This window comes from Chenopodium quinoa, unplaced genomic scaffold (assembly GCF_001683475.1).
Source record: "Chenopodium quinoa cultivar QQ74 unplaced genomic scaffold, ASM168347v1, whole genome shotgun sequence".
Taxonomy (NCBI): Eukaryota; Viridiplantae; Streptophyta; class Magnoliopsida; order Caryophyllales; family Amaranthaceae; genus Chenopodium; species Chenopodium quinoa.
The window spans coordinates 1,905,535-1,933,248 of NW_018744662.1; the positions used below are offsets into that span (position 1 = coordinate 1,905,535).

General features: G+C 33.9%; 1 protein-coding gene across 1 annotated transcript; it reads left to right on the top strand.

The window, feature by feature from the left end:
- Window positions 1-2,377: 2,377 nt before the first annotated feature.
- LOC110701975 (callose synthase 7-like) lies at window positions 2,378-26,693 on the top strand. Its single transcript, XM_021879600.1, has 42 exons — window positions 2,378-2,963; window positions 3,716-3,816; window positions 4,148-4,257; window positions 4,529-4,616; window positions 4,717-4,827; window positions 4,911-5,066; window positions 6,943-7,032; window positions 7,115-7,206; window positions 7,336-7,459; window positions 8,495-8,629; window positions 8,713-8,789; window positions 8,861-8,981; window positions 10,920-11,051; window positions 11,164-11,281; window positions 12,232-12,563; window positions 12,678-12,730; window positions 12,901-12,961; window positions 13,724-13,805; window positions 13,898-13,947; window positions 14,042-14,128; window positions 14,708-14,812; window positions 14,924-15,021; window positions 15,126-15,207; window positions 15,312-15,475; window positions 15,595-15,718; window positions 15,978-16,087; window positions 16,433-16,553; window positions 16,620-16,771; window positions 18,011-18,120; window positions 18,759-18,878; window positions 18,961-19,029; window positions 19,128-19,314; window positions 19,396-19,507; window positions 20,154-20,276; window positions 21,820-21,938; window positions 22,028-22,111; window positions 23,576-23,688; window positions 23,762-23,991; window positions 24,474-25,271; window positions 25,357-25,407; window positions 25,716-25,901; window positions 26,252-26,693. Exons 1-42 carry the CDS (start codon window positions 2,759-2,761, stop codon window positions 26,516-26,518), a joined length of 5,850 nt encoding a protein of 1,949 aa, XP_021735292.1. The 5' UTR covers window positions 2,378-2,758; the 3' UTR covers window positions 26,519-26,693.
- The last annotated feature ends 1,021 nt before the right edge of the window (window positions 26,694-27,714 follow it).

A 27,714-nucleotide genomic window follows, 5' to 3' on the forward strand; every position in this document is an offset into this window, starting at 1 on the left:
CACATATTATCCAAATGCTCAAAGTAAAACATTGAATAATATAACGTGTTTATGTTAGGGGTGTACCACCTACTAGCTGATTAAACACCTGTTCAAGGATTTTAATCTTACTTAGGTAACTTACATTAGGGTGTTACCCAAACTAAGCATGGATGCTAAACAGGGCTGTCTTTGGACATGTTTTTTCTCACACACAGAACAGGGCCCCCAAAATTCAGGGCCCATAATTTAAAAAAATGATGACTCGTTAAAAAAAAATCATAACTTACCTATTCACCTTCTTTCTCGTAAAGGACCAACATTTTCAAAATAAAACCCAAAATTTCATCCTAAATCTTTGATTTTGCCTTTTAATTTCCAAACCAAAATTAAAATGATGAAGATATAACTAAGGATTTTGCTTCAAAGAATGTTAGAATTGAAGGATGACATTTTTTAAATAAAAAGTTTTTATTTGTTTTTTTTTATTGAATTATTATTTAACTTAGTAATATGAATATTTTCCTCTTTAATTTGTATTATTAATACTAAATAAAGTCATTTTAAAATAATTATATTTTTAACGTTTTAAAAATAGTTCAATAAAAGTTTAAGGGCCCAATATTTTAGTTAGAACAGGACCACCGAATTGCCGGAGACGACCCTGATGCTAAATCTCTAATGCCTGTCCATTCACCCATTCCCATTGATTATCTAAGGGTGCAGTGAATCATGATGTCTTTTCCTAACATGTCTATTCTCAAAGGTAGAACAATATATTCTTTCATGGAGTCATGGACCCATGCTTGTTGAGTCTGTGCTTCTTATGATGAATAATGCCTTGTTGTGTTAGTGCATTTTCACGACTTTGGTCATCTCTGAATTTAAATAATTTTGCATATAATCTGGGTTTTGTCCTTAAGATTCAACGTTTTCGAAATGCATGTTAATCTGATGGCGTGTTGTTGAAGTTGGGTTTTTTAAGTTCAGTGATTCGATGGTATGTCATTAAGATTAAAAATGTTTTTGAACCTATAATTGTTGCAAATCCCAAACCTGTTGATATATTTTTAGAGGTGGTGTTTTAAAGCTTTTTATAACCTTTATTTTATGATTATCAAATGGAGTAGTATTGTTCCATTGGTTTCTGTAGTGTAAATGGTGGGCGGCAACCAACAACCACGATGAGTTGCAGGGTGAGATATTCTTAGTCGATTCATTTATGTATATTCATGTACCTTTTTTTTTTTCCCACTTATCCATGTTTATTTTATTAAAAAAAAATAAAATTAAACTTCCTTGAAAGATGATAAAATATGATATGTATACTTTGTAAGTAAAAAAAGGAATATTTATTCACTTTAATTATTCCTATACATATATATAAAACAAGCATAACAATAAAAAGGGAACATAGGAAACATGATGATATTGCATGAATATCTATCCTAATTTATATAATTACACTATGTTATTTATAGCTAATAATGTCTGACACACTTCCTTAGTTGGAGAGTTCACAAACAAGGTGAAGATATCATTGTATTGAAAGATGATGGCATGTGGAAAAAACGAGTATGTCCTAGAACAACTTTTTCACAAACACATTGTATGTCCATTTTCACATGCTTAGCGTGTTGATGATGCACTGGATTATGAGACATATAAATTGCACTATTTACATAATTATGTCTAGCAGATGTAGACAAAATTTGATTGCAAGTTTAAGTGAATAAAGCCACATGTGGACAAACTTTGATTATAGATTATAGTGAATATAAAAATTGTAAATGAAATCAAAGACATGAAGATACACATTAGTGCGATGTTAAGTTGTTAACAACCAAACCATTCAAACGCGTTTCCTAACAATTGTTTTTTTTTTTTTACAATATCCTAACAATTGTTTTAGTGATCAAAGAATAATTGAATTGCTCATGAGCATATTTTATTTTGCTCATTGATGTAGTGACATTTTTACCATTTTTGCTCATCAATTTTGGATGAAAGCTGGGGCCCACGTATTTACTATTCACCTTCAATTTTGCTCATCCTATGAGGGAAAATTCTAACTTGCTCATGAGCATATTTTATTTTGCTCATTGACGTAGTAACCTTTCTACCATTTTTGCTCATCAATTTTGCTCATGAGCAAAAAAAAAAAATGCTCACTGATGTGAGTGCTCTTAAAAATAAGCTAATCAAAGCTATATTTTTTTGAGTAGATTTCAGCAGAGCAACTTTTAACAGCTAAATAGAGTAGATCATAGCAGCTCATAAAAAACGCTTAAGTGTAGGGGTGCGGCAAACATTGAGGGACGGAATAGGACTACAATATGGTCTACATCGCAAATCGCAATAGCTTACCAAGCTAAGAATACTAAAATAGGAGTAGAATAGTGGGATAGTCGTTAGTTGTAAACATCAAGACCCATATTTTCTTCTTTCCCGGCCCAACTTTATCAAGTTCCAAACCATTATAAATAACAAATAATTCAAAAAGAAACCCAGAAAACATCCCCCTTTTTTCCATTAAAGTTGATGGGAGCTCTTAACAATGACAAAAACCAGCAATTCTTTACTTGCTCAAAGAGAAAAGCGATAAAGAAAAAGCACTACTTTGGATTCATTGCCCCACTTCCTACACAAAGTATCTTCATCATCCTCTAAATCATTCATACAATGTTGTTTACCTCTTTATTCGCAATCTTGAACCGAAAGACCAAGAGACTGAAATTGTGGATACTACATACGGTAGCGGTGCCGGTGGTGCTGCGATATGGCGAGTTCCAGTGGGAGCAGAGCCGATTTAGGTTCACGGCCGCCGTCGAGGCGGATGACTCGAGCTCTTACTATGATTGATCCGACTAAAGATGAGATTCCGATTGATAGTGAACTTGTTCCTTCTTCTCTTGCTGTTATTGCTCCTATTCTTAGGGTTGCTAATGAAGTCGAAGTCGAAAACCCTAGGGTTGCTTATTTATGTAATCTCATCTCTTTTTCTCTCTTATTTTTTTGATCAATTTTGGAATTTATTGATTTTTTTTTTATTCATATTTAATTTAATTTAAACTTTGTGTTTCAATTGAATTTAAGGGTATAAGGTTATTTGTTTTTGGTTATTGATTGAGATTTGTGAATTTTATTTTATACATTAAGCTTTACATTTTCCTCCTATTTGATTTTATTTTATAGTAGAATGTTGACACTATGTGATAATGATTTTCGCGAAAATGCTACTTTTGGTAAGTTTTAAGTATATATGAGTAATTAGTATATCACATTATAGGATTGATTATGAATTATGATAGCTCAATACAATATCTGACAAATTTATGACCAAATTTAGTGAGTTTGAGCACCAAAATCAGGTGATATTTTGTTTAATGCCATTGGTATTATTTCGTCTTTTGGAGTTGTGGTATGTGGAGTAATACTGAATCATAAGGAACAGATAGTTTACTATATTGAACATAAAATGGGAATCTGTTCCTACAGTTGAAGCTAATCAGGCATAACCCGTTTGTCCAGTTGCTTATTTTACAGAATATTGCTGCATCAACAGTTTCACTTCTGCTTGTCTTGGTCTTTTTTTATGCAACAATGGTTGCTTTTATCATCAGATTTAGATTCAGAAGTTCTATTGTTGTTCTATTAATTGGAAAAGTGTATCGATATCAATAATTCTTCTCATTGTGGTGTTCCTTTTTCTCAATTGATGCTACTGATCAACTAGGTCGTTTTCATGCATTTGAGAAGGCTCATAAGATGGACCCAACATCAAGCGGGCGAGGTGTTCGTCAATTCAAAACGTATCTACTGCATAGACTTGAAAAGGTAGGATTCTCTCTTTACTATCTGTACTTTAAAACGTATCTATGTATTCTTAATTTTTTAATATTGATGTGGAAAGTGAGCATGAAAAGAAATAACAAAGAAAAGGAGAGTTGACTTGCTTGTCGTTGCTGTTTCATACATGGCACTGGTGCTGTATTCATTAAGCTAAAGCCTGTCGGTCATTTAAGTGGTTTAATGGGGTTATGGGAAGATATACTGTCACTGATTCTTATGTGATTCTCCTAATGATATATAGACAAATTATCACCCTTAATATGTTCAGTAGTGTGGAACGTTTTTGTTAAGAGTTTACTGTGTCCTCTTTTCACAGGAAGAGGTGGAAACTCACCCAAGGACTAAAAGTGATCCAAGAGAAATTCAGGAGTTCTACCAGGACTTTTGTGAGAAGAACATTAGGCAGGGTGCACATACAAAGACACTGTAAGACAACCCTCTTTCCCTCCTCTCTGGCCCTCTCATATCAATGATTGTTATAGTGGGTAACAATCCTCCTAAAACTTTATACAGTGTTTAAGTATTCAAACTAATGTGGGACAGAGGAAGTACTTATAATTGTTAGTTGACCCTATCTAAGGTGAAATAGAGAAGCGTACAAAATGTTATAGGGTGTTATTATGCCCCACTAGTACCCAAAATAAATTTTGTTGCTCATTAGGTTCTGAACTATAACTTTTTTTGTTGCTTTATGAAGGGAAGAAATGGCCAAGGTTTATCAGATAGCGACTGTTCTGTACGATGTTTTAAGGACAGTGGTACCCTATGCAAAAGTTGATGAAAAGGTTTGATTCATGCATTTTGTTTAATGTTTTATTTTAGTATTGATATAACCTTTCATATCAATAGTATCAGGTTAAATCTTGACATTCAAGTTTATTGCAGACAGAAAGTTATGCCAAGGAAGTGGAAAGGAACAGAGAGCAATATGAGCATTATAATATTCTTCCTCTCTTTGATATTGGAGTTAAGCCAGCAATTATGGAACTTCCCGAGGTTACTTACATTCTCCATCTATGCTTTTGCATTGTCCGTAACTGTGTAAATTTAATGACGACATGTTTGTCTGAAACATCCAGATAAAAGCTGCAATTCTGGCTATACGCAATACAGACAATCTTCCCATGCCTCGATTAGCATCTAGTACACAAGGGGATAACATTATTATGCCGGAGTACAAGGACAAGTCTATCAATGATATACTCGACTGGCTAGCATCCATCTTTGGGTTTCAGGTAAACATTGTCGATGAGGGTCTTTTCCATCTCTGCTATGGGCTCGAGGGAGGGTAGGCATATTAATTTAGTTGGTATACAGCTTTAGGCCTTTTTGAGTAGTTTAACCTATTCAATTTTAGCTCTAAAATGTTTTTTCCTCCAACCTTGCGAAGCAAGGCTTTTTCTGACGAGTCTTTGCAAGAGATTAGCTTGTATCTGATCAATTACATTCCTCGAAATCAGTAATCAACATAATATTTTTTTGATATACCCTCAGTCAATTTAGTTTCGTTTACTCAGTGGAAGTCTCAATTTATACTAAGATATCAAATTGGTATCCTGTTTTTTCCCTGAAATTCATCTTTTACTTTTTTATTGTTCCAAATGAAATCATTACTTGGCTGCTTAATTTTTGTGAATCATAAGGTAATTTTGAAACAAGAAACTATGTTTTCTGTATTAGTATCTTTTCCACTTTACCGTAGGTGACAGGATCAGCTTTTTTTTTTTTTTTTTTTCCCCCTCCTTTTCTGATAAAATCTAATAGTCTGAAAGGCAGGATTGATTGATTGAATTTCCAATATTTGTTTCCATTTTTTTGTTTGACAAGAAAAAAGTATAAAAGCTCAGAAAAAGGTATTCAAGCAAAAGAGGGAACACTGTCCTTTAAAATCAAAGCAGGGATTATACCAATTTCTTTGAATCTCACAGTCCTGTGATCCTTGAAATCCCCCATTGTCATAGCCCATAACAGCCCCAGTTTAGTGACTGCCCCATAACGATCTAGTCTAATATCCTGTCATTTGTATTATCCCATTGGTCCTGTTATGAAGAATTATATAGTATCACCATGGAAATGTAACTCTTTGTGTCATACCTTCCAATTCGAAAGAATTAGATTTGGTGACAAATGCGATAAATCAGGGATTGGTCTTGATGATATAAATGAACTAATTGCATCAGTCATACCGTGTGGCTAATCATCTGTCTATTTTAGAAAGGATAGTATTGAGTATATCCTTCATCCTCCTAGTGAAACACAATTTGGAATGTAAGAATTGGTTTGTGTATGTAGTTTTGTACACTGGTTCAGTTAAGAACTAGTTTGGCTACTTTACATTATACCATGTTTGTACTAGAAGATACTGTTGTTGAGGTAACACAGATGGCTTGCTTCTTTGGCCTAATAAGGAACTTCTATATATAGCAGTATCTTGGTTTCCAAAAAAAAAAAAAAAAAAAGAAAAAAAAAATCTTTTGGCTCTGGTAATTTCTGCTCAGTCAATTTTGCTAGGAAGGGTGTCTTTTTGCCTTAAATAGCCGAGATGATACTCCCTCCATTTTTTTTAGAAGTGACCCTTTAGAACTTTTTGCACTATCCACTTTGACCAATGTTTGTGATTTATACATAAGAAAAGAATACACTTGTGGGTACTTGTTGGAATCGTCTCAATGAATAGATTATTAATGTTCACTTGTTATTATTTTTACTAATTGATAATTAAAGATAATATTGATCAAAGTTCTTCATCGTCATATGTGCCACGTCACATGTGGTATTTAAAAAAACGGAGGGAGTAATGGAAAATCAGATTTAATCATGTGCCAGTGGTGTACCATTCATATAGAAAATTCTTTTAAATTTAGATAGCAAGGTGGTTTGATGACTTTGATCATCAGAATATGTGTTTTGTGGTTCTGTCTAAATGCAACCATGCATACATCATTTTTTTTTCTTTTTTCTGTTTATGTGTGTTGAATAACCTATATATTTCATTCAAATGCTTTTATTTATTGAGATTACACAATCTGATAGTTGTCAATATCTGATGTTTCATTTTTTCTTTCTTTCTTTCCTCTTTTTTTTTTTTTTTTCCTTTCTCTGTGGTAAAAGAAAGGAAATGTTGCAAATCAGAGGGAGCACCTAATATTGATACTTGCAAACATGGATGTAAGGGTCAGGAGGCCCGGGGACTATGAAGTGGTAGGTTAACATTTATTATTTTAACTATTTTTAAGGTTTGGATGCATATGATTAATTAGTACTTAATGATTGAGGGATGCAGCTTGATCCTCAAACTGTCCACCAGCTAAAGGATAAGATTTTTAAAAATTATGAAAGATGGTGTGATTATCTTCATTGCAAATCAAATCTCAAGTAAGTTCTCTTGTCCTGTAGAATGGAAGAAATATTGTTTATCTAATGTACAGCCAGAATGTACTACCCATTCTCAAGAATAAGGCATATAGGTCACTTGTTGACTTGGTTTTACGTGGAATTTTCAAGGTTTCCTCCTGATGCTGATCATCAGCAATCGGAACTTTTGTATATTGCACTTTATCTCCTTATCTGGGGTGAAGCTTCAAATGTTCGCTTCATGCCCGAGTGCCTATGCTACATCTTCCATAATGTGAGTAACTGGTGATCACACCTGAAAGTGTTTGGTTTAAATTTCTTTCTTCGGTTGAAATTCTCTATATAATAACAAAACTCCAATAGTGAATTTCCCAGAACCCACCCCCTCCCCCTAAAGCTTATTCATCCTCTATTTTTCATGAGTTCATGTTATTTTCATAAAATTCAAGTGTTCAACTGGTATGGAAGGGAGTATCTCTTGGTGCTTAACAAGTGATTTTCTATTTGTTTGCATGAAAGTACTAAGCAATAATAATGTTTTCAGGTCAATTGAACACTATGGTTTATCTCTAGTTCAGCAAAGATAAAATTATAATAACCTGAGAACACAATCTATATAAATCTTTCTTAAAAAGCTTCCTTAACAGATATTATAAACAGCCATAAACCATGGTCCCCAAAAATATCCCTATTCTCATTTTGTCTCTATGATTGTTTTTCTATATAAGGAAGGTCATGAAAAAGTATGGGAGGTCTTCTCAATTACACACACCACACATTTTCCATGAACATTAACGGAAATTATAACTCCAATATATGACGAAGGGGCATAGAGTGAAAATTCTCAATAATAAAATAGAAGGGTAATATGCATTCCAAAAAATTGTTGTCCACCAAATAGAATTGTCAAAAGTACTAGGGACCAACAAATAGAATTGAGTATGGGAATAACACCTAATAGAACTGTTAAAATATTTGCTGTTGAGGCTGTTTATTGCATATATACCCTGACATGACTTTTTAATCTATAAAGAAAATTCTCTTTAGAACCGTGTTCTGTCACTGGAAGCCCATATATATGATCAACAAAAATGCTATACTGTTGATGCTTGGTCTGGAGGAAAATGTTCCATGCTTGTGTGTTGTGAGATTATATGCTATGTAAACCTTGAAAAGAAATTGAGTGATTTGTGATAATCACATTTTCCATTGAAAATCTTATCAATCTGTGACGCAATTCACGATCAACATTTTTTGGTTACCTCACCTTCTCTAAATTATGTATGTTATGTATTTCTAATGCATGTAGATGGCTAGTGAAATTCATGGAGTTTTGTATAGCAACGTATATCCAATCACGGGAGAGCCTTATCAAACTATGGAGCATAGAGAAAATTTTTTTCTAAAGGAAACTATAACTCCAATATATGACGTTGTTCGTAAGGTATGTTTTTCTCACATGAATGTAATCTGTACTGTCCATATGCAAAATTCGCCCAAACGAATGACAGCCAATTGTTCAAAAAGGAAGCAAGAAGAAACAAAGGAGGCACAGCAAGCCACTCAGCTTGGAGAAATTATGATGATCTGAATGAATATTTTTGGTAAGATTAAAGGGCATATAGCGGTTTTTGTGCTGTATTTGATATTTCTTATAAACGGAGTTCTTTTATAGGTCTAAAAAATGTTTCAAGTTAGGGTGGCCAATGGATCGCACTGCTGACTTTTTTCCGAAAGAGAAAGAGACACATCCTCCAAGGACGGAAACACAGCCTTACAGAATGGAGAAACAGCTGGTAAAATAATGCTTACTAATATTGTTTCAACTCTGTGATTGTGATAATGAATTGCAATGTTATCATCCTGGAACTGTGTTCTTCCAAGTATTTGTCAATGTCCGAGATGGTTGTTATTACATTTATTGTAAGCAAGAGAACATGGTGTGCAACAAGAGTGACAAGCAGATTGTAACATAAGGATTGTTGATAAACAAATTTCCGAATCTCTTTTCTGTCATGTCTTATTTTCTGAATAGTGTTGCTAAAATGATATTAAGTGATAAAAATGAAGTCAGATAAAGCATGGCACTGAAGTCATAGTAAACAACTACTATTCCAAGATTCTAACTTGTAGATTTTGAAGCAACAATTATGTACACCGGTCTTGATGGAATTTTTCTGTTTTTTGTTGTCATGTTGATTTTTTAGTTCACTTCAGAGCATCTGCTATCCTGTTTCAATTGGAAATTTTCTTGTTTCGTTTTAGTTCCCTAGAGTGTGGCTGTGAAAATGAGAACATGATTGTGGAGTACTGGAATTAGCTTATATAAGTATTGGAAGCAATCGTTGGACAACTTCTCTAAGAGGAATCTTATTTTAGGCATTGACGCATTGTCCTTTTTAACAACATTTGATTGGAACATTAGGTTGATATATGAAGATTAAAATTGTTTTGTGGTGACCAAAAGCTTTATGTTGAACACACTGGTTTTTTATTGGTTAAAATTGTTTTATGCTCAAATGAAATTATTGTTCAGATTATTTTTTTGATCTAAGCTGAATTTTTGTTGGAACAACTTTTTGCTTATTTTATTAGTCTTACATAATGATAAATCGATGATAATAGAATTGTTATTGTTACAATTTTATTGTCGTTTTGCTTACAAATTTGAATCATCTTTAATTTTATTGCCAGTATAATCAGCATCATCTTATGGAATATCTGACATTTCTTCTTCTAAATGTTTGCATCTCAACTGTTGATACTACTTACAAATGTCTGTAAGTAAATTGATTTTTAGTGGCTGTTATGTTAACATTATCTATGATTCCGTAAATCCATCCTTTACTGGTCTTCCTACTTCCCTTATTAATTCGTCTTTTTTTTAAGGGTATTGCTATATGCAACCCTTTATATAAGCATTAAATACATTTCTAAAAACATGTGTATATCAATGTACATAAAAAAGTAAATATTTTGCAAAAATAAACATTGTTCACACTGATCTACACATGTTTTTGTCATGAATTTCTAAATTTTCAATATATAGGAAGTGTATTTTAAAAAAAATAATATATAGGAAGTATTTAATGCTTATATAGCACTACCCTTTTTTTAACCAATTTTTTCCAAACTTAAAACCCAATTTTGCATTGCAATATCCGTTTTCCCACTCAAAATCGACCACTTTTCCACTTGCATCCCCCACTCTATGGATGTCTATATTTTCTTTAAATAGTTTTTTTTTAATAAGTCCAAGAGAATAGGCCTTACTTGCCCAAGGAAGAAGGGATTCTTGGAGTTTTTTTTTGTTTGGTGTCTAAAAAGATTTCAGATTTCTCCACTGAAAGCTTCCAGTTTGGATGAAGGCATTTGTAATTTTGTATTGACTTTTATTTTGAGGAAGCTCAATACTTGTGAGGACATATAGGATACACATCATGGTTATGGGTTCATGACACAATAATTGGTTTCATGTAATATAACTTTTCCTGATCTAACTTGTAATTGAGATTTTTCTATGCCTATGTTTGGTATTATATATATATATATATATATATATATATAGGGAGGGGGGGGTGTTATATATTAATGTTACTTATAGGCAGAAATTCCAAATTTTCATGTCGAGACACAAACTATCATGTACAGAGTCTTCTGCTCATGCATTTAATCATGTATTTTATCATGTACAAGATGCAAATTTGTAATGAAATACATGTCTTCTTTTGCAGAGGCATGAGCATGACCATCAGGATGCTATTGGTAAGAGGAAGCCTAAGACAAATTTTGTCGAAATGCGTACTTTTTGGCACCTTTATAGAAGCTTTGACCGCATGTGGATATTCTTCTTACTTGCTTTTCAGGTAGCTTCTGAGTACAGACTTTGTAATTTTTAATATTGAACATTTTTAGTATCTAGTAATCATGTTGAAGATTCTGATAGTATAGTTTTCTATTATTCTAATTTGTTTGCAGACAATGGTTATTGTTGCATGGAGTTCTTCTGGTTCAATTACCTCAATATTTGATCCGGATGTATTCGACACTGTTTTAAGCATATTCATTACTGCTGCTTTCCTCAATTTCATGGGAGGTACTTTAAATGAGCAATTTGTTAATTGAGTCTATATTATCTAAATTGATGATTGATTAATGTGATTATGCTTCAACATCTCTACTCTTTAAATTCTACCTAGGTTCTGATTGGCTGGTCATGTGTTTCTTGCTGGAGATGTAAGTAGCTGTGGGTATGGGATATAAGTCCAAACTGGAAAATGACTTCTATTGTGAGGTTTGGATTATCATGGTAGTGTGTATGTGGATGCATTCTCCCTCGATTTATCTCAATAATCCCTTATACAAGCTTTCCTTCCCTATATATGGTCACAGAAGCTCCTTATAATTCTAACATATCTATGATTTCCTTAAATTTTCTTCCCTGATTTTCTGTATATTTTTTTTGTTAAGCTTTCTCCACTTAACCCTAAGCACTTTCCCTGTATCCATGAGCAGGGGAGTGCTCGAAGGCTGATAATGCTCATTCGCAGAGTCATTTCTAAGTCAATGATAGGATCATAGTGATGGTTATTATCTGCGTTCTTTGTTTAATTGGCATTTTTCTTGATGAATTCTCGATAAATGATGGAAAATTATTGTGCAGAAAGTCTTTCCTTTTCACATGCTGGAGGGTTTTCTTCTAGGATTATTGTATGTTTAATGTCACTCCCTCCGTCCTCGAAAGAACGACCCATTTGGCCTAATTTTAGTCCCAAAAAGAATGACCCATTAGCATTAAAATACCCACCAATTTGCAACAATATTTGTGCAAAATTAGCTTCCCCATATAAAATTTTGTTTTTCCATGTACTTTTATTACTATCTCTCTCTACTTTTTTTATAAACCCCATGTAAATTTATCTTTCCAATGTACTTTTACTTCTTTTTATTTAATTTTATTAATACCCGCGAAATCAACCCAAATGGGTCATTTTTTGAGGGACGGAGGGAGTAATAATTAATGTTCTTTTCACTTCTTATGTGCAGCAACGCTGGATATAGTTCTCAGTTGGAAGGCTTGGGGGAGCTTGAAGTTTTCTCAAATACTGCGATATCTCTTGAAATTTGTTGTTGCAGCTATGTGGGCTATAGTGTTGCCTATAGGCTATACCAGCTATGTGCAGAATCCAGCAGGGCTCGTACACTTCCTCACAAGCTGGGCAGGAGATCTTAGGAGTCCTTTATTTTTCAAAGTTGCCATTGCCTTATACATGGCTCCTAACATTTTGGCTGCTTTGTTATTTTTCTTTCCACCAGTACGAAAATTTGTGGAAAGATCGAATTCACGTATCATTATTCTCATTATGTGGTGGGCTCAGGTAAGCATATTCTGCATCTTTCATTCTTGCATTGTTTATATTTTTTCTGCTAACCTCTTGCAAGCCACTGCTATTTTGCAACATTGTTGAACTTCATTTTTTTTGTTGGTACAGCCAAAATTGTATATCGGAAGAGGCATGCATGAAGACACATTTTCCCTTCTAAAGTAAGGACACTTTGTATTGATGTATTTAGGAGAGATTAAATGACTTCAAATTTTGTTGTTGATCATATCATGCTCCATGATTTCTCTAGTTATTTGTACAATCTATGTTGTGTTGTTAATTATTATGCTCTTGCTTGTGGTACACCATGGAAAATATCAACAATTTTCAGGTATATGCTGTTCTGGATCTTGCTGTTAATGTGCAAGCTGGCATTTAGTTACTATGTGGAGGTAAGTTTGGCTCAGTATGAATGTGCTATTGCATTTTTGCCAATAAAGCATTCTTGGTTGTTTAATGCATGAGGATTCATTGAGCTGTATAGTATTATTTCTCGATTTTCTAAATATTCTCTGCTATTCTGATGTGGAACTTTGTCCCTGTACTAAACTGCATTCCCTTGAATAAGTTTCTTTATCATTGATTATTCAATATCTCTTTACTATAAATATTTATTAACTAGTCTTGTGATCCATGCAACACATAAGCTGTCTCAGTAGAAGAAAGGGACAAAGACAGTGATAACGAGAGAGGGATGGGTAAGGGGAGGAGAAAAATTAACTTTAGCTAAGGGGATGAAATAGGAGAAGGAAATTAATGATCCTCACTACTCATTATATATAAAAAAAAAATTCAAAAATAGTGGGAGAATTTAGTAGGAGATACACATATGACTTTGGGTTTGTGTTTTTATATAATAGGTCTGAGATCTTAATTAAAACTTCTAAATTACATAATATAAAATCTTGGAATCTACTTCAGTCATGTTGCTAATAAATAATGAGTACAAAGAAATCGTGTCTCCTCTACCCTTGAGCCTCCCTCAATCATCCCTTCCAAAAAATTATAAAAATTACTTTCTTGCTATGATAATGTTGTAGGAAGTTTAGATACCCTGGAATTTGTTGAAGGATCGGAAAAAATTATACTTTTATTATGCTCAAATTTTCAAGTAAAGTTCAATTGAGTTCTAATACTTCATAATTGGTGCATAGATCTTGCCATTAGTTGGGCCAACAAAGCTAATATGGGGTATGAGAGTTGATAACTACGAATGGCATGAGTTCTTTCCTAATGGTAAGCTTTTTCTCGATTTTCGTGAATACCATGATTTCTTGTTTAGATGGTTCACTATAAACTGATTTCAATTATGTTTGTTGTACATGCAGCGACACACAATTTTGGTATTATCATTGCTATATGGGCTCCAGTTGTTCTTGTAAGTGGTTCAGAAGTAGATGAAATGTTATACTTTGTTACATTTTGGTAGTTTCTGTGGTAACTTAATATTATACCCTTATTTTCATGTTTAGGTCTATCTTATGGATGCACAAATATGGTATGCTATATTTTCTACTATTGTTGGTGGCATCCTTGGAGCTTTCAGTCACTTGGGCGAGGTTTGTGCTTTTATTGTCAATATTGTAATGCAACATTAAATAGATGTTTTGTCCATGCTCTATATTGGTGAATTTATCTTATGAAAGAGATAAATTAAAGCAGAAATTGCTGTAGTGAAACCTTCGCTTACTAAACTGGTGCCTAGATTTGAACCCATGAGCCCTCAGTTGAAGTACTCCCACCATTTTTTTAAGTTCCCTGGTTTGACTTTTCGCACTATATACATACTCAACTTTGACCAATGTTGCATAAGAAAAAAAAGTAGTCATATGGTCGCTTGTTAGAATCGTCTCATTGTTTAATTTTAAAAAAATTTACTTTTTATAATTTATACTCATTGACAATATAAGATATAATCAGTCAAAGTTCCACATTAGCATAAGTGCCTAGTCAAATTGGGGCATTTAAAATCTAAAAAACAAAAGGAAGTACCTCCATCCTCTGATAAGACCAGCACATGTCAGTTGTTGAGTTGTGATTTGGGTTGTTCTATAGTTCTACTTATTCTATAAAAAATTTGAAGTGAAAACCAAAAAGATGAAATATTTGCTAATTTGACAGTTTGTTCTCCTATATAGATACGCACTCTTGGGATGTTGCGCTCCAGATTTGAATCCGTGCCTATAGCTTTCAGGAAACGCCTTGTACCAAGAATGAAAAGGGAAACTCATCATAGCCCAGAGGTAGTTTCATTTTATCAATGATATCTTAGTTGTTTACTGATGTATAATATAATCCATGTTTAATATCTTTCATCGTTAATATATTTAAGCTAAAATACATATAATGTGTAGGAAGAAGATAGGGAGGCTCGGAAAAATGTTGCAAAATTCTCTCAAGTGTGGAATGAATTTATACATTATTTGCGGCTAGAAGATTTGATCAGCCACAGGTTGGTCATCTTGCTTGAGACCAGATAATTAGCTTAATATGTCGAATCAGCCTAATTTCTTTTCATTTTATTTATTCTTCTACTTAACTTTCTTTTCTACATAGGGAGAGAGATTTGCTTCTTGTACCATACACATCAAGTCAGGTTTCAGTTGTTCAATGGCCTCCTTTCCTTCTTGCTAGCAAGGTGTGTCCTTTCACTAACTATTTGTGACCTTATTATCATATATGTATTTGTTTCGACTTTGATGGTTGTATTGCTATCTTCTCTGTGATTCAAATGTTTAACAGATTCCTATAGCACTAGATATGGCGAAAGATTTTAAGAAAAAGGACGATTCTGAGTTATTCAACAAGATCAAGGATGACGACTACATGTATTCAGCTGTGATTGAATGCTATGAAACCCTTAGAGAAATTCTCTTTGAGCTTTTGGATGACCGAGAGGATAAACTGTAAGCTAGTTGTTTCTATTCTACCATTGGCCTGTGTTTTAACAGAGAGCAGCTTCCTATAGAGTTTTAAAATGTTACAAGAAGTGAACTTGTTTACTAATTCTTTTCATTTGTTTCAGAGCAATTAGACAAATATGTGAAAAAGTAGAAACTAGCATACAGGAGCACAAATTTTTAGCTGATTTTCGTATGGCTGGACTGCCTTTTCTTCATGCCAAGTTGGAGAGGTTTCTGAAATTACTGGTGAGATATTTCATTAAGTTCATCTTCGCCTGACTCTCCCTCCCCTTAGCAGTATTTATTTTAGCATTTCTGTCAATATTTTCATGATGAGTGCCCTGTGTGGAATGGCCCGACAAAAAACTGCTCTCTGCAATTGCAGTTGCAGGAGTTTGGTTGTGAACATCTGAGTCCTTGAGTTTTGTGCATTGAGTTGATGGTGATTTTTGATGTTGGTGATGTATTCTTTATGCTCTTTCTCACAAGATTGCATATTTTACAGCTGAGTGACAGTGATTATACGGATGAAGACCTATACCAGTCTCATATAATAAACGTTCTCCAGGATATTGTGGAGATCATTACACATGATGTCATTTACAATGACCTTGGGTAAGCTCTATGAAGTCCAGTCTCATATAATAAATGTTCTCCAGGATATCGTGGAGATCATTACACATGATGTCATTTACACTTGCCAATGCATAATTTCAACCATTAATGACTGTAATCGTCAACAAGTAAGGTTTAAAAAAAGTTACTATTTTGAATATACATTGAGATGAAACTAACGAGATCTCACATGACTGTATATCTAAGTGTAAATTACCAAAGATTGTGCAAAATTCAAAACGTTGCAACTAAATAAATAAAGAACTACGTTATTAGATCTAGCAGTCAGAAAAACTTTGGATCAATTGGTTAACCGGATTACTTATGTTGTTCTTGATGTTCTAGTATCTTTAAGAAGACTCAAGGCACTCAACAAGACCATCAAATCAATGATGATGGCAAAAGAGAGCAGAGGTTTGAAAGGATAAACATCTCACTCTTACGTAATAAATCGTGGAGGGAAAAGGTATTCACATCTTACTTTTTTAGTACCAGATATATTCAGATATAACCCTTTCTTCCATCCCCCCAGGTTGTTCGGCTACATGTTCTCTTGAGTGAGAAGGAGTCTGCAATAAATGTTCCTACAAATCTGGAAGCACGCCGACGAATGACATTTTTTACTAATTCATTATTCATGACCATGCCATCAGCTCCATATGTTCGCAATATGGTTTCCTTTAGGTGAGACCTTCAAAATAAGCTTGTAGTTCTTTCTGTACTTTAGTTGTTTGATTTTCACTGTTGTTTTTCTTCTTAAAATTTTAAGGCATGAGGGAGAGAATACTATACACTTCTTTCATTTTTACTTGCAATGTTTGGAGTTTCACGCTTGTCAATGCACATTATATATATATATATATATATATATATGTATATTTTATTATATGCTAGTAAAATTTATAAAAGACTTTTTAAAGGAGAGTGTGTAAGTAGTGTCAAATTCCAAATGTTATAATTATATATTTGCAAGTAAGAGTGACTATGTAGAAATAATAAAAGTGTGGATGTACACTGGGAATAAGATTATACAAAGTAGAACAATAACATTACATATATAAATTTTATATTTTACTTTTAAGCCCGTTCAATGCATGGACTTGTGTAATAGACCAGATTTCCGACTCCAAGATTAACACAAAGAACAGTAATTTAAGGCTAAAAGCTTGAGTAATTAATTGCTAATGATTTTGGAATACAAACTAAGAAGGATATCTTTAGCTTTAGGCTATAAATCTCATGAAGAACTCACTGAACTCACTTAATTCTGGATAATTCAACTACTAAGCTTACTACTACATTTATACTCGAACTTCTAAGGAACAATTAACCTTCATGTGCCTACTTAACCAAAAAAGCTAAACCAACCTAAGACCTTGCTACTGCTTGTTGCTTTTTCCCTAACTTCTCTTTAATGAGTTTTGCACTTAGTTCTTGGTGCTTGTTGACTCAAGTCACCCTTTTCTTTGCTTCTGCTGTCCCCTTCTCATCGGTTGCCGCTTCTTGACTGTTGACCTTCGTATGGTGATCCATCACAGCTTGAAAGTTACAAATCCAATATAAGTGTGATGTTGACCTCGAGAAGAAACTGAATCTTTTCTTCCTTAGATTCTTCTTTGTATCTGGGCCTAATTTGCTAATACTTCACCATAAGGCTTGTTTTTGGGTCAGAGTTTTTCTTTTCATCTTTTTAATTTTTTTTTAATTTTTTTATTTATTTTTTTTGCTGGTTGGAGTGGGGTCCTGTGGATGGACTTGTTGGTCTGTTGGACCTCTTCCATATAGCTTAATTTATACAGCCTGTGATAATCAGGCGATGATCCTAAACTGATTTCGATTGTTTCCTTTGTTTTGAAAGTAACGATCCTTATCCATTTTTCTACAAATCAATTAATCATTACTATTTCTTTTCACATATTATAGTGTTTTGACCCCTTATTACAAAGAAGATGTTCTCTATTCATGGGATGAACTTCACGAAGAAAATGAGGATGGAATTTCAACCTTATTCTATCTGCAGAAGATATATCCAGGTTAGTCATAATATTGTCTCCTCTGTGTTTCGTTTTCTATTGGCCTCTCTAACCTTGCCTTGGTTGGTGGAGCTGAGCCTACATATATTTGTTTTGATCCTTCTAACTGTGCCAATGTTGGGAGATTTTGTGGTGAACTCAGATCAAAGTTAATAAATAAGATAATTAATCTGCAGAATTAACAAGCAATTAAGGAAAAGAATTGTTTTCTTTGGTTTAAGAGAATTGCAGTAAAAGGGGTTACAACTGAGCATTCGAGAGGTTCAACTCTCTCCCAAGCAACCAAATAACAACTTCCTGAATGAAATCCTTCTTCATCTTCTCTCTTATTCTTCTTCTTCTTCTTTTTTTTTTTTTTTCTTTTTTTCCCCTCACTATAATGATCTCAACACACATAATTATTTCCTCACACCACTGCCACCTCTTTCTTCTAACAGAATACAGGGTTCTCCCCTATTTGCCCTTATCCCTATTTTCTGCATGTCAGCCTCGCAGTTGCTGCATGCAAGTTCTTGTCTTATTTTATGGTTATTGTTTCTGTTGTTTTATTCTTATATGTTCATATTCGGTCTTCTGTTCCTTCACTAAGTTCTGGCTTATGATTGTATTTCTATGTTGGGAACTTGGGATCACTCCAGATGAATGGAATAACTTCAGGGAAAGAGTAAATGATCCAAAACTCGGATATGCTAGCAAAGACACCAGGGAGTTGGTTCGTCATTGGGTATCTTATAGAGGGCAAACACTAGCTAGAACAGGTGTGCATAACATGCTGATTTTTATTTTTCTCTTTGTATGGGTTGTAGCTGTCTCTCAAGCTTATCTGTTTGTGTGCTCTAGTTAGAGGAATGATGTATTATCGTCTGGCTTTGGAGCTTCAGTGCTTCTTGGAATATGCTGAAGATACGGGTATATTACTCTTTAATTTTTCAATTAATTTTTGGAATTATTAGCACCGAGTATAATGTATAAATTATGACTCAAATCTTTTTTTTTTTACCTGACAGCTATCTTTACTGGCTACCGAACCATTGAGAAAAGTGATACACATAAGAAGATTTTTGAATATTCTCAATCTCTCACTGATTTGAAGTTCACTTATGTTGTCTCTTGTCAAGTCTATGGTAATCAGAAAAAATCTAGTGATGCTCGGGAACGAAGCTGTGCAAATAACATACTAAATCTCATGATTACGTAAGTTTCTTTTACAAGTGAATTGTAGTTTAAATAGGGTATGAACTCCCCACATGTTTTAGTAATGTAGTGAGTTTGTAGGTACCCATCTTTGCGTGTTGCTTACATAGATGAGAGAGAGGAGAAAGTTGCTGAAAACAACGGGAAGGTCTATTACTCTGTTCTGGTCAAAGGCGGTTTCAAGTTGGATGAGGTATGGAGATTTCAAAGATGTTTCTTTGTGTACTAATCAATCTTTTTAGGTTATCTTAGCCCTGTTTCTGCATTTATTATGGCAGAAACAGATTTATGTCACCGGAAGCAAAAGATAAACCTGCACAATATTTCACAAGTTCTTTTTGCAAAGCCATAAATTTCATTTTTATTTTAAGAATTATACAATATTTTACATCCTACTTGCTTGATTATTCGTACTTTTCTTTTAAAAAAGATGAAAACCCTTCTAGTATGTGGCCAGGGTTAAGATAATATTTCCTCATTGTATTTGTATCTTAAATCGCTAGTACAAGGTAATTAAATAGTATGATGATCCTGTCATTACCATGTTTGCTGAATCTTTATTTTAGCATTATTTGTATTGCACAATGCCTTATAGTTCTATGTTTTTATTTGAGCTCTTGGAGTTTTTGTATGCTTGGGAAAGAAATTAGGTATTCTTACAGAGTAACTCAGTTCCCTGAGGGCTCTATATATCTGGCAAGTGGACTGCACTATCTGGTTTGATCCCTGATAGAAATTTTAGTTTTCAAGTGTCCTCTATTTCTGATGCTTCAGTATTGTGTGATTCATTTCCTAGTTTGTGACATAATCGTAATTTGACTAAGTTACATGTGTTTTAGGAAATATATCGGATCAAGCTTCCTGGTCCGCCTACAGAAATCGGTGAAGGAAAGCCTGAGAACCAAAATCATGCCATTATTTTCACACGTGGAGAGGCCCTACAAACAATAGACATGAACCAGGTCAGTCATCATCCATTTATCAGTTGATGTCCCCTTTCTGACCTCTGATAAGGGGCTGAGAGAGGATGGCTGGGTAGGGGGCTTGGGTTTATAGAGTCAAAAGACCCCAAAGTTACTATATAATCTAATGACAAAGGAAGACTTTGAATATATGTTCAATTTTATATGTTATTTTTTGGTATTTGATTGGATGAATTGGAAGCAGGAATTGAAGGGATAGGTTGATGTGAGTGGGTACTGATAGCTACTAGAGTACAGAGGATGGTATAAAGTATAAGCATTGCATTGTATTGAACACAGGAGAATTGCTTATTATGATTAGATAGAATTATAAGCTTATTTTTTTGCTCTTTTAGTTTTCCTCCTTGACCTTATGTAATTAAAAGAGAGTTTTAACTACTTACACACTTGAAACTTGAAAGGATAAAAAAATGCTTTTCAGGAAACTGTCTATGTATCCTATGTGGAGTACAAAATTACTACTGTAACTTCTGCCAGAAGTAATTGTTACCTTAATCATGGTTGTTAGAATTGTGATTTGAATCTTAGAATCTTATTGTTATATGATCCAAAAATATGTGGCTGGTCTCAATTTTAAGTAGGACATTTTATTCCTATCAAGATAAATATTTGAATTGTTAATACAAATTTATGATCCAGTGATACAGTCCCTACAATGACTACTTTGAAATGATAAAATCATTCTTACATGTTATTCACCAATTATTTCTATTAATGATTGTGTTTGTTTTATAATTTTGTTCATCACAACTTTCAAATCTATGAGATTGGGTTAGAGGATAATTTTTTAGTACTTTAGAAATCAAGTACGAATTCCTTATAATTTTTTGAGCAAATATGTACTCCCTCCGTCCCATTATTTCGTGCCTATTTCTTAAAAAACACGGTAATTAAGGAGAATGGTGGAAGTAGTAGAATATTCTATTGGAAAGATAAAAAGTAGAAAATATTGTATGGGAAAGATTAAAAGTAGAGATTATTGTATGAAAAAAAAAAGAAAAAGCAAGTAATGATTTTTTGGGTATATGTGTATTTTGTATGGGAAAGATAAAAAGTAACTAATGATTATGGGTTATTTTTAGAAACAAGCACAAAATTTTGGGACACCCAAAATGGAATACAGGCACGAAATTATGGGACGGAGGGAGGAGAAGCTTACAATTTTATCACTCATTCCTACGATTTGATACTAAGCAGCCCTAACTTGGGGCCATTATATTACGGAATTAGCCTTACATGACAAGTAATTTTGGAAGGGATAGTAAATCCATCAATTTTTTTATTTTTGTGTTTTTTATATATATATATTTTTATGGATGGGATTTAGCTGTGCCTTTTCAATTTACTGTGTTAAAGTATGCTGATTTTTTATAAAAAATAAATAAATAACTATATTCTATATATAGGACACTGACAATGTTGTTGGATTTATTTTATATTTTAATATGTTTAAATACAAGACATGCCAAGACGGTAGTATTTTTTGGGTTTTCATACCTCTCTTTCTATATTTGTGTCACAGGATAATTATTTTGAAGAAGCTTTTAAAATGAGAAATGTTTTGGAAGAGTTTCAAAAGTCACGTCGTAAGCGTCGAAAACCTACAATATTGGGTTTGAGGGAGCATATTTTCACTGGAAGGTAGGCCTTTCATCCTTTCTCTACAACCATTTTATGCAAGAACATTAGATTATAACATGTTTGTGATTCTGTTTGTGTTCATATTTCAGTGTTTCATCTCTAGCGTGGTTCATGTCCAATCAGGAGACTAGCTTTGTTACCATTGGTCAGCGAGTCCTGGCCAACCCTCTGAGGTAGCACTGCTTTTGGTTGAACTCCTTGTGCCAAGTTTGAACTATGTTTTATATATAGCTTTTGGTTGAACTCCTTGTGCCAAGTTTGAACTATATATATATATATATATATACAGGTTCATTATTGTCTGATATGCAATCCTTTGGCTGATGCGTATTGGCTTTTTGATTTTTCCTAAGGCTTTGTTCTCCTCAACTTATTTTCACTTATTTAGATTTAATAAGTTTAGATAAGCACACTTCCACTAAGTGTAACTAGTGCCACGATCTTGACCATAACTGTGTTTATAACCCTGGTTCCCGCTTAAGATTAAGAGCCAATGAATCATTTTATATATGGGCTGAATGAGGTGATCATTCCCTCTTTAAAATCTGTTTAAATGAGATGTCCAGTGCCAATGGAAGCAATGAAATTAAGCTTTGCTTAACTTATATTTGATGAGCTGTAAAGGCCTTTAATATCAGTTGCCACCAAGACAACAATCGATGCTGTCTATGCAAGTTGATACAGGCTGGTACTCTGAAATTAAAATCACTAAAGTATCAACTGTGACCTCTTACATGACAATGCAAAAAAGTAGGCTCTCCGTCAATTGAATGTCTTCTTAGACTTTGTCACTTAAGAGTAATTGTAAGGAATTTAAATTTTGGTAACTTTTTTTTTTTAAAAATTGAGGGACATAGAGTTGGTGGGGGACATGACATGAGATATGAAGGGAGATAGCATGAGAGAGAAATATTCAGTGGAGGAGCCCACATCACCGAGATGGGTGGGGTAAACCGGTAAATTTTCCATGCAAGGCAAGATGACAGTTATTTATGCAATGACCAAAGCAATGTATAGGACAATTATTTGAGGATGGAGTACATATTTCAACATTTGACCTTTTAGGCAATCATGACCTCCCATGATTTAGTTCCCTGAGCTATAAAATGGACCTAATAAAAAATGGCTTAATAGATTAGTATGCTCGTCACTTTTGGTGAAGCTGCAGGCATTCAACACTTTTCAATTGCAGGGTCTTAACTGGAACAGTGTCTTGGTATTTCAAGGGTAAGGCTGAATACATTTAACCCTCCCCTGTGTTTGCAGCAGCCACATGTGAAGCACTTGGGCATTGGTTATTATTTTGATTCATATTTTGATTATGATTCAATATATCCTTAGCAGCCACATGAAAATAAGTGTGTTCAATCTGCAGCTTAGCAGCTCAAATTCTGAAAAAGTATACCATAGGTGGATGCTTATTCAGTTATGAGATTCTGTCACTGACAAATTTCTCTGTTGTGGTTTATTAAATAGTTACCATATCATTGCTTATGTCTCCAACCAAGACCAAACCTTTTGTACTTACCAATTTACTTGCTGGCTCATTTCTCATCAATCATCTGCAATAAAACATAGAAAACATCTTTATGGTTATATAACTTTCTTATGTTTGATTTTCTGTCATTTCTGAACAGGGTACGTTTCCATTATGGCCATCCTGATATATTTGACAGACTATTTCATATAACCAGGGGAGGAATTAGCAAAGCTTCAAAAATCATTAACCTGAGCGAAGATATATTCTCAGGTATGTCCTTTTACATCTCAAAAACAGAGATTTTATATCTGTAGCCTTTGCTAATTTCCTTTAATCTTCTTAGGTTATAATTCAACCTTACGTGGAGGTTTCATTACACACCATGAGTATATTCAGGTGGGAAAAGGCCGTGATGTTGGAATGAATCAAATATCCCTTTTTGAGGCTAAAGTTGCCAATGGCAATGGTGAGCAAACACTTAGCCGTGATGTTTATCGACTTGGCCGCCGATTTGACTTTTACAGGATGCTTTCATTCTACTACACCACAGTGGGCTTCTATTTTAGTAGCATGGTATGGATCCCTGACAATTATTGAAGTGATTAATGGTAACCAATTTGTAAACTTGTGATTTTCTTATCTGAAATTCATATGTTGAATAGTGAGATGGAACCAGTCAACATACTATGGGTATTGTTCTTCAAATGCACTAAGAAATATTAATATCAGGGAAGTCATTTTGAGAGAAAGTAGGTTAGTCTAACGCCAGTGAAGTTAAAATGAAATAATACACATCCTCAAAATCAATTGCTTGTCATTCTTCGCTCAAACTGTATTTTACCCTGATAATGGGCATTTAGCTAGACTTGACAATTTGACATGCTTGTACTTTTCTAGCAGTTTCTGTATTATCTTCCCATTTTGTTTAATTAGTGAAAATTGTTGGAGAAATTGATCTAGGCTGATGGAGTTTAGGAGGGACTTGTTTGATTTGCATTTGAAATTTATTGCTTCGGATATCTCTATAATATATCTCATCTTGTTCCACATTTCAGGTCACTGTTTTGACTGTATACATATTTTTGTATGGACGTCTGTACATGGTATTGAGTGGGCTAGAGAAATCGATCATAGATAGTGCAACAATAAATCAAACCAAGGCCCTTGAAGAGGCTCTAGCACCACAAAGTATGTTTCAAATTGGTGTACTTTTAGTACTTCCAATGATTATGGAAATTGGCTTGGAAAGAGGCTTTCGAACGGCAATAGGTGATTTTGTAATCATGCAACTTCAGCTGGCTTCTGTGTTCTTTACCTTCCAGTTAGGGACAAAAGCACATTACTATGGAAGAACTATCTTACATGGAGGTTCCAAGTATCGAGCGACAGGGCGTGGTTTTGTTGTTTTCCATGCAAAATTTGCAGACAATTATAGGCGGTATTCACGAAGTCACTTTGTGAAAGCTCTGGAACTTTTTATTCTTTTAATTGTTTATGAAGCCTATGGGGACTCATACCGCAGCTCAAATCTCTACCTTTTTGTTACGTGGTCCATGTGGTTTCTTGTCGTCTCTTGGCTGTTTGCTCCGTTCCTCTTTAATCCATCTGGATTTGACTGGCAAAAGACAGTTGATGACTGGACAGACTGGAAAAGGTGGATGGGAAATCGTGGTGGAATAGGTATACAGCCAGATAAAAGCTGGGAATCATGGTGGGATGGAGAACAAGAACACCTGAAGCATACAACTGTGAGGGGACGGTTCTTGGAAATAGTCCTCTCTCTCCGCTTCTTCCTTTACCAATACGGAATCGTGTACCATCTTGATATTGCTCATGGAAGCAGGAGTGTCTTGGTACTATTCTACCCCATGTATTTATTTTCGTTATACATTGCTGCAGGTTACATCTTGACTTTTATCTGTGATTTTATTCTGATAGGTCTATGCACTTTCTTGGGTCGTCATGGCTACTGTTCTTCTTGTCTTGAAGGTAACATAAGCAAGTTATCACCTACTTTCCCTCTTGTGTTATGCCTAGGACATAGTTTCAATTATTTAAAATTTTGCAACTTAAAGCTTAAACGCAATGATTGATAATTAAAAGGTGGTATTATGAGTTTTTTTCTTTAATAATTTCCTTGACCATGGGTTCTGAAGCAAATAACATTCAGTAAAGTACATGATTTCTTCTACAAGCAAATATTTTCTTTTTACATGTATTTCTATTTATTCTGCTTATGAATCTAAATATTATACCGCCTATAGTAATTTTTCAATGGCTATTGCTCTTGGCATCAGATGGTCTCGATGGGAAGGAGGAGATTTGGTACTGATTTTCAGCTAATGTTTAGAATTCTCAAAGGACTCCTGTTCCTTGGCTTTGTATCGGTTATGACTGTACTGTTTGTGGTCTGCAACCTCACCATAAAAGATCTCTTTGCTTCTATCCTTGCTTTCTTGCCCACCGGGTGGGCTATGCTTCTAGTAAGTTATACTATCCTTTTCTTGTCTGTTTCGTTTTCTTGTTCTTATGAATCTATGATACTATTGCATATGTACCACACATACACACTACCAAGAACAATGCAATCCCAAGACAGTGCTGAATTGAATTTCTAAGTGTGACAATCTAAATAACCTCTAGCTGATTGTACCAACTACTATGTCCTCATGCCATCCAGATTGTCTATGCAAGTATTAATGCATGAATTCACGATATCAATCCTTTTTTTAATTCATGCCCATTTGCTTTCTCAGTCCAAGCTTGTCTTTTGACTATGAGTTTCCTACCATAAGCCTAACAATTGTGCCTACTTGTTCTTGCCCTCTTCAAGATTGGGCAAACTTGCAGGGGTTTGTTGAAAGCTTTAAAGTTCTGGGAATCAATTAAGGAGCTCGGCAGAGCCTATGAATATGTGATGGGACTGATAATCTTTATGCCCATCGCTGTATTGTCGTGGTTTCCATTTGTTTCCGAGTTCCAAACAAGGTTGCTGTTCAACCAAGCTTTTAGTAGAGGTCTGCAGATTTCAATGATTATTGCAGGGCGGAAAGATCACTCCACCTCAGATATGCAAGGCTTAAGGGTGGTTGACTTGTAAATTGTAATGATTCTTGTAGTAAACAATTTTTATTTATACTATTGTAATTTCTCCCACTTTCTGTAATGTAGCCATTATTACTAGTTTATGCTCAACATCATCAGTAAGGTTTTGCTCCGCGTTCTCTAACACAGACACACAGTACTTACTAAGATTCATTTGTTCTGGAACCTCATCCATTCTGACCCTGCCCCCTGGTCCTTGGACTCACCAAAGCTCTAGTCTGCCAAATTTTACCTGATACAACTTACAACCAAATATCGTCTTCCCTTTCTTGTGTGAAGATCAAAGATCAAACGATGGGATACATGATGGAATAATGGTAAACATACAGGGCCAAACCTGGTGGAAAAACTTTTGTATACACCCGATTTACACTAATATTAGTGTACACCGAATAGTATAAGGGTATCTTATAACTAATTTTAGGATAAGTTTTTGCCTTTTTTTGGATAACTTTAAATATAATATAATTTTTATATAAATAGACAACAAGAAAAGTTTTATAAAGGTAATTTAATTACATTCAATCACTAATAATTGATTTTTAATCATTTAAAATGTGATTCTTTACTAACAAAGCGTAGTGATTTGTATTGGGTTACTTTTATGTAAATTAACTAACGGGTTTACCAGTAATTTATTTTTGGATTTTTGTAAAAAAAAAATTGAGTTTAAAATATCCATAAGTTCAACTTAAGTGACCTCAATTATGTTAACAACTCCTATAAAGACTCCAACAATCTAATATCAACATAAATCACCAAAGTAATAGGTACTTATTTTAAATTAATTACCTAAATATAGCTACTATATGTTTAAAATTAATTAGCATTTTGTTTCAAAAATAAAAATAATTAGCATTTGAGTGGGAAATCTTTTTATGAAATAACGCCACGTGTACAACATTATATATATATATATATATATATATATATATATATATATATATATATATATATATATATATCAGCGGTTGCTACTTTAGTATTAGTTATAGATAGATGGATGTATCATAATTATTGTACACCCGATTTTTTTAAAAGTTTGTAAACCTGGCTAGCCCAACACTACCGAACATGGCTATCAAAAACGTTGTATAACATACTCTTCAGGGAGATATCATTCAAAAATACATTGTGATCTATGTCTACAACTCTTAATTAATTGATTCTTGTAAATCCAAAATCAATATC

Bases quoted from the DNA above. Each gene is read 5' to 3' on its own strand.
- LOC110701975 (XM_021879600.1), top strand. From the start codon at position 2,759: ATGGCGAGTTCCAGTGGGAGCAGAGCCGATTTAGGTTCACGGCCGCCG. The intron at 12,962-13,723 runs GTAAGTTTGGCT...ATTGGTGCATAG, and splicing joins CATTTAGTTACTATGTGGAG to ATCTTGCCATTAGTTGGGCC. The intron at 13,806-13,897 runs GTAAGCTTTTTC...TTGTACATGCAG, and splicing joins GCATGAGTTCTTTCCTAATG to CGACACACAATTTTGGTATT.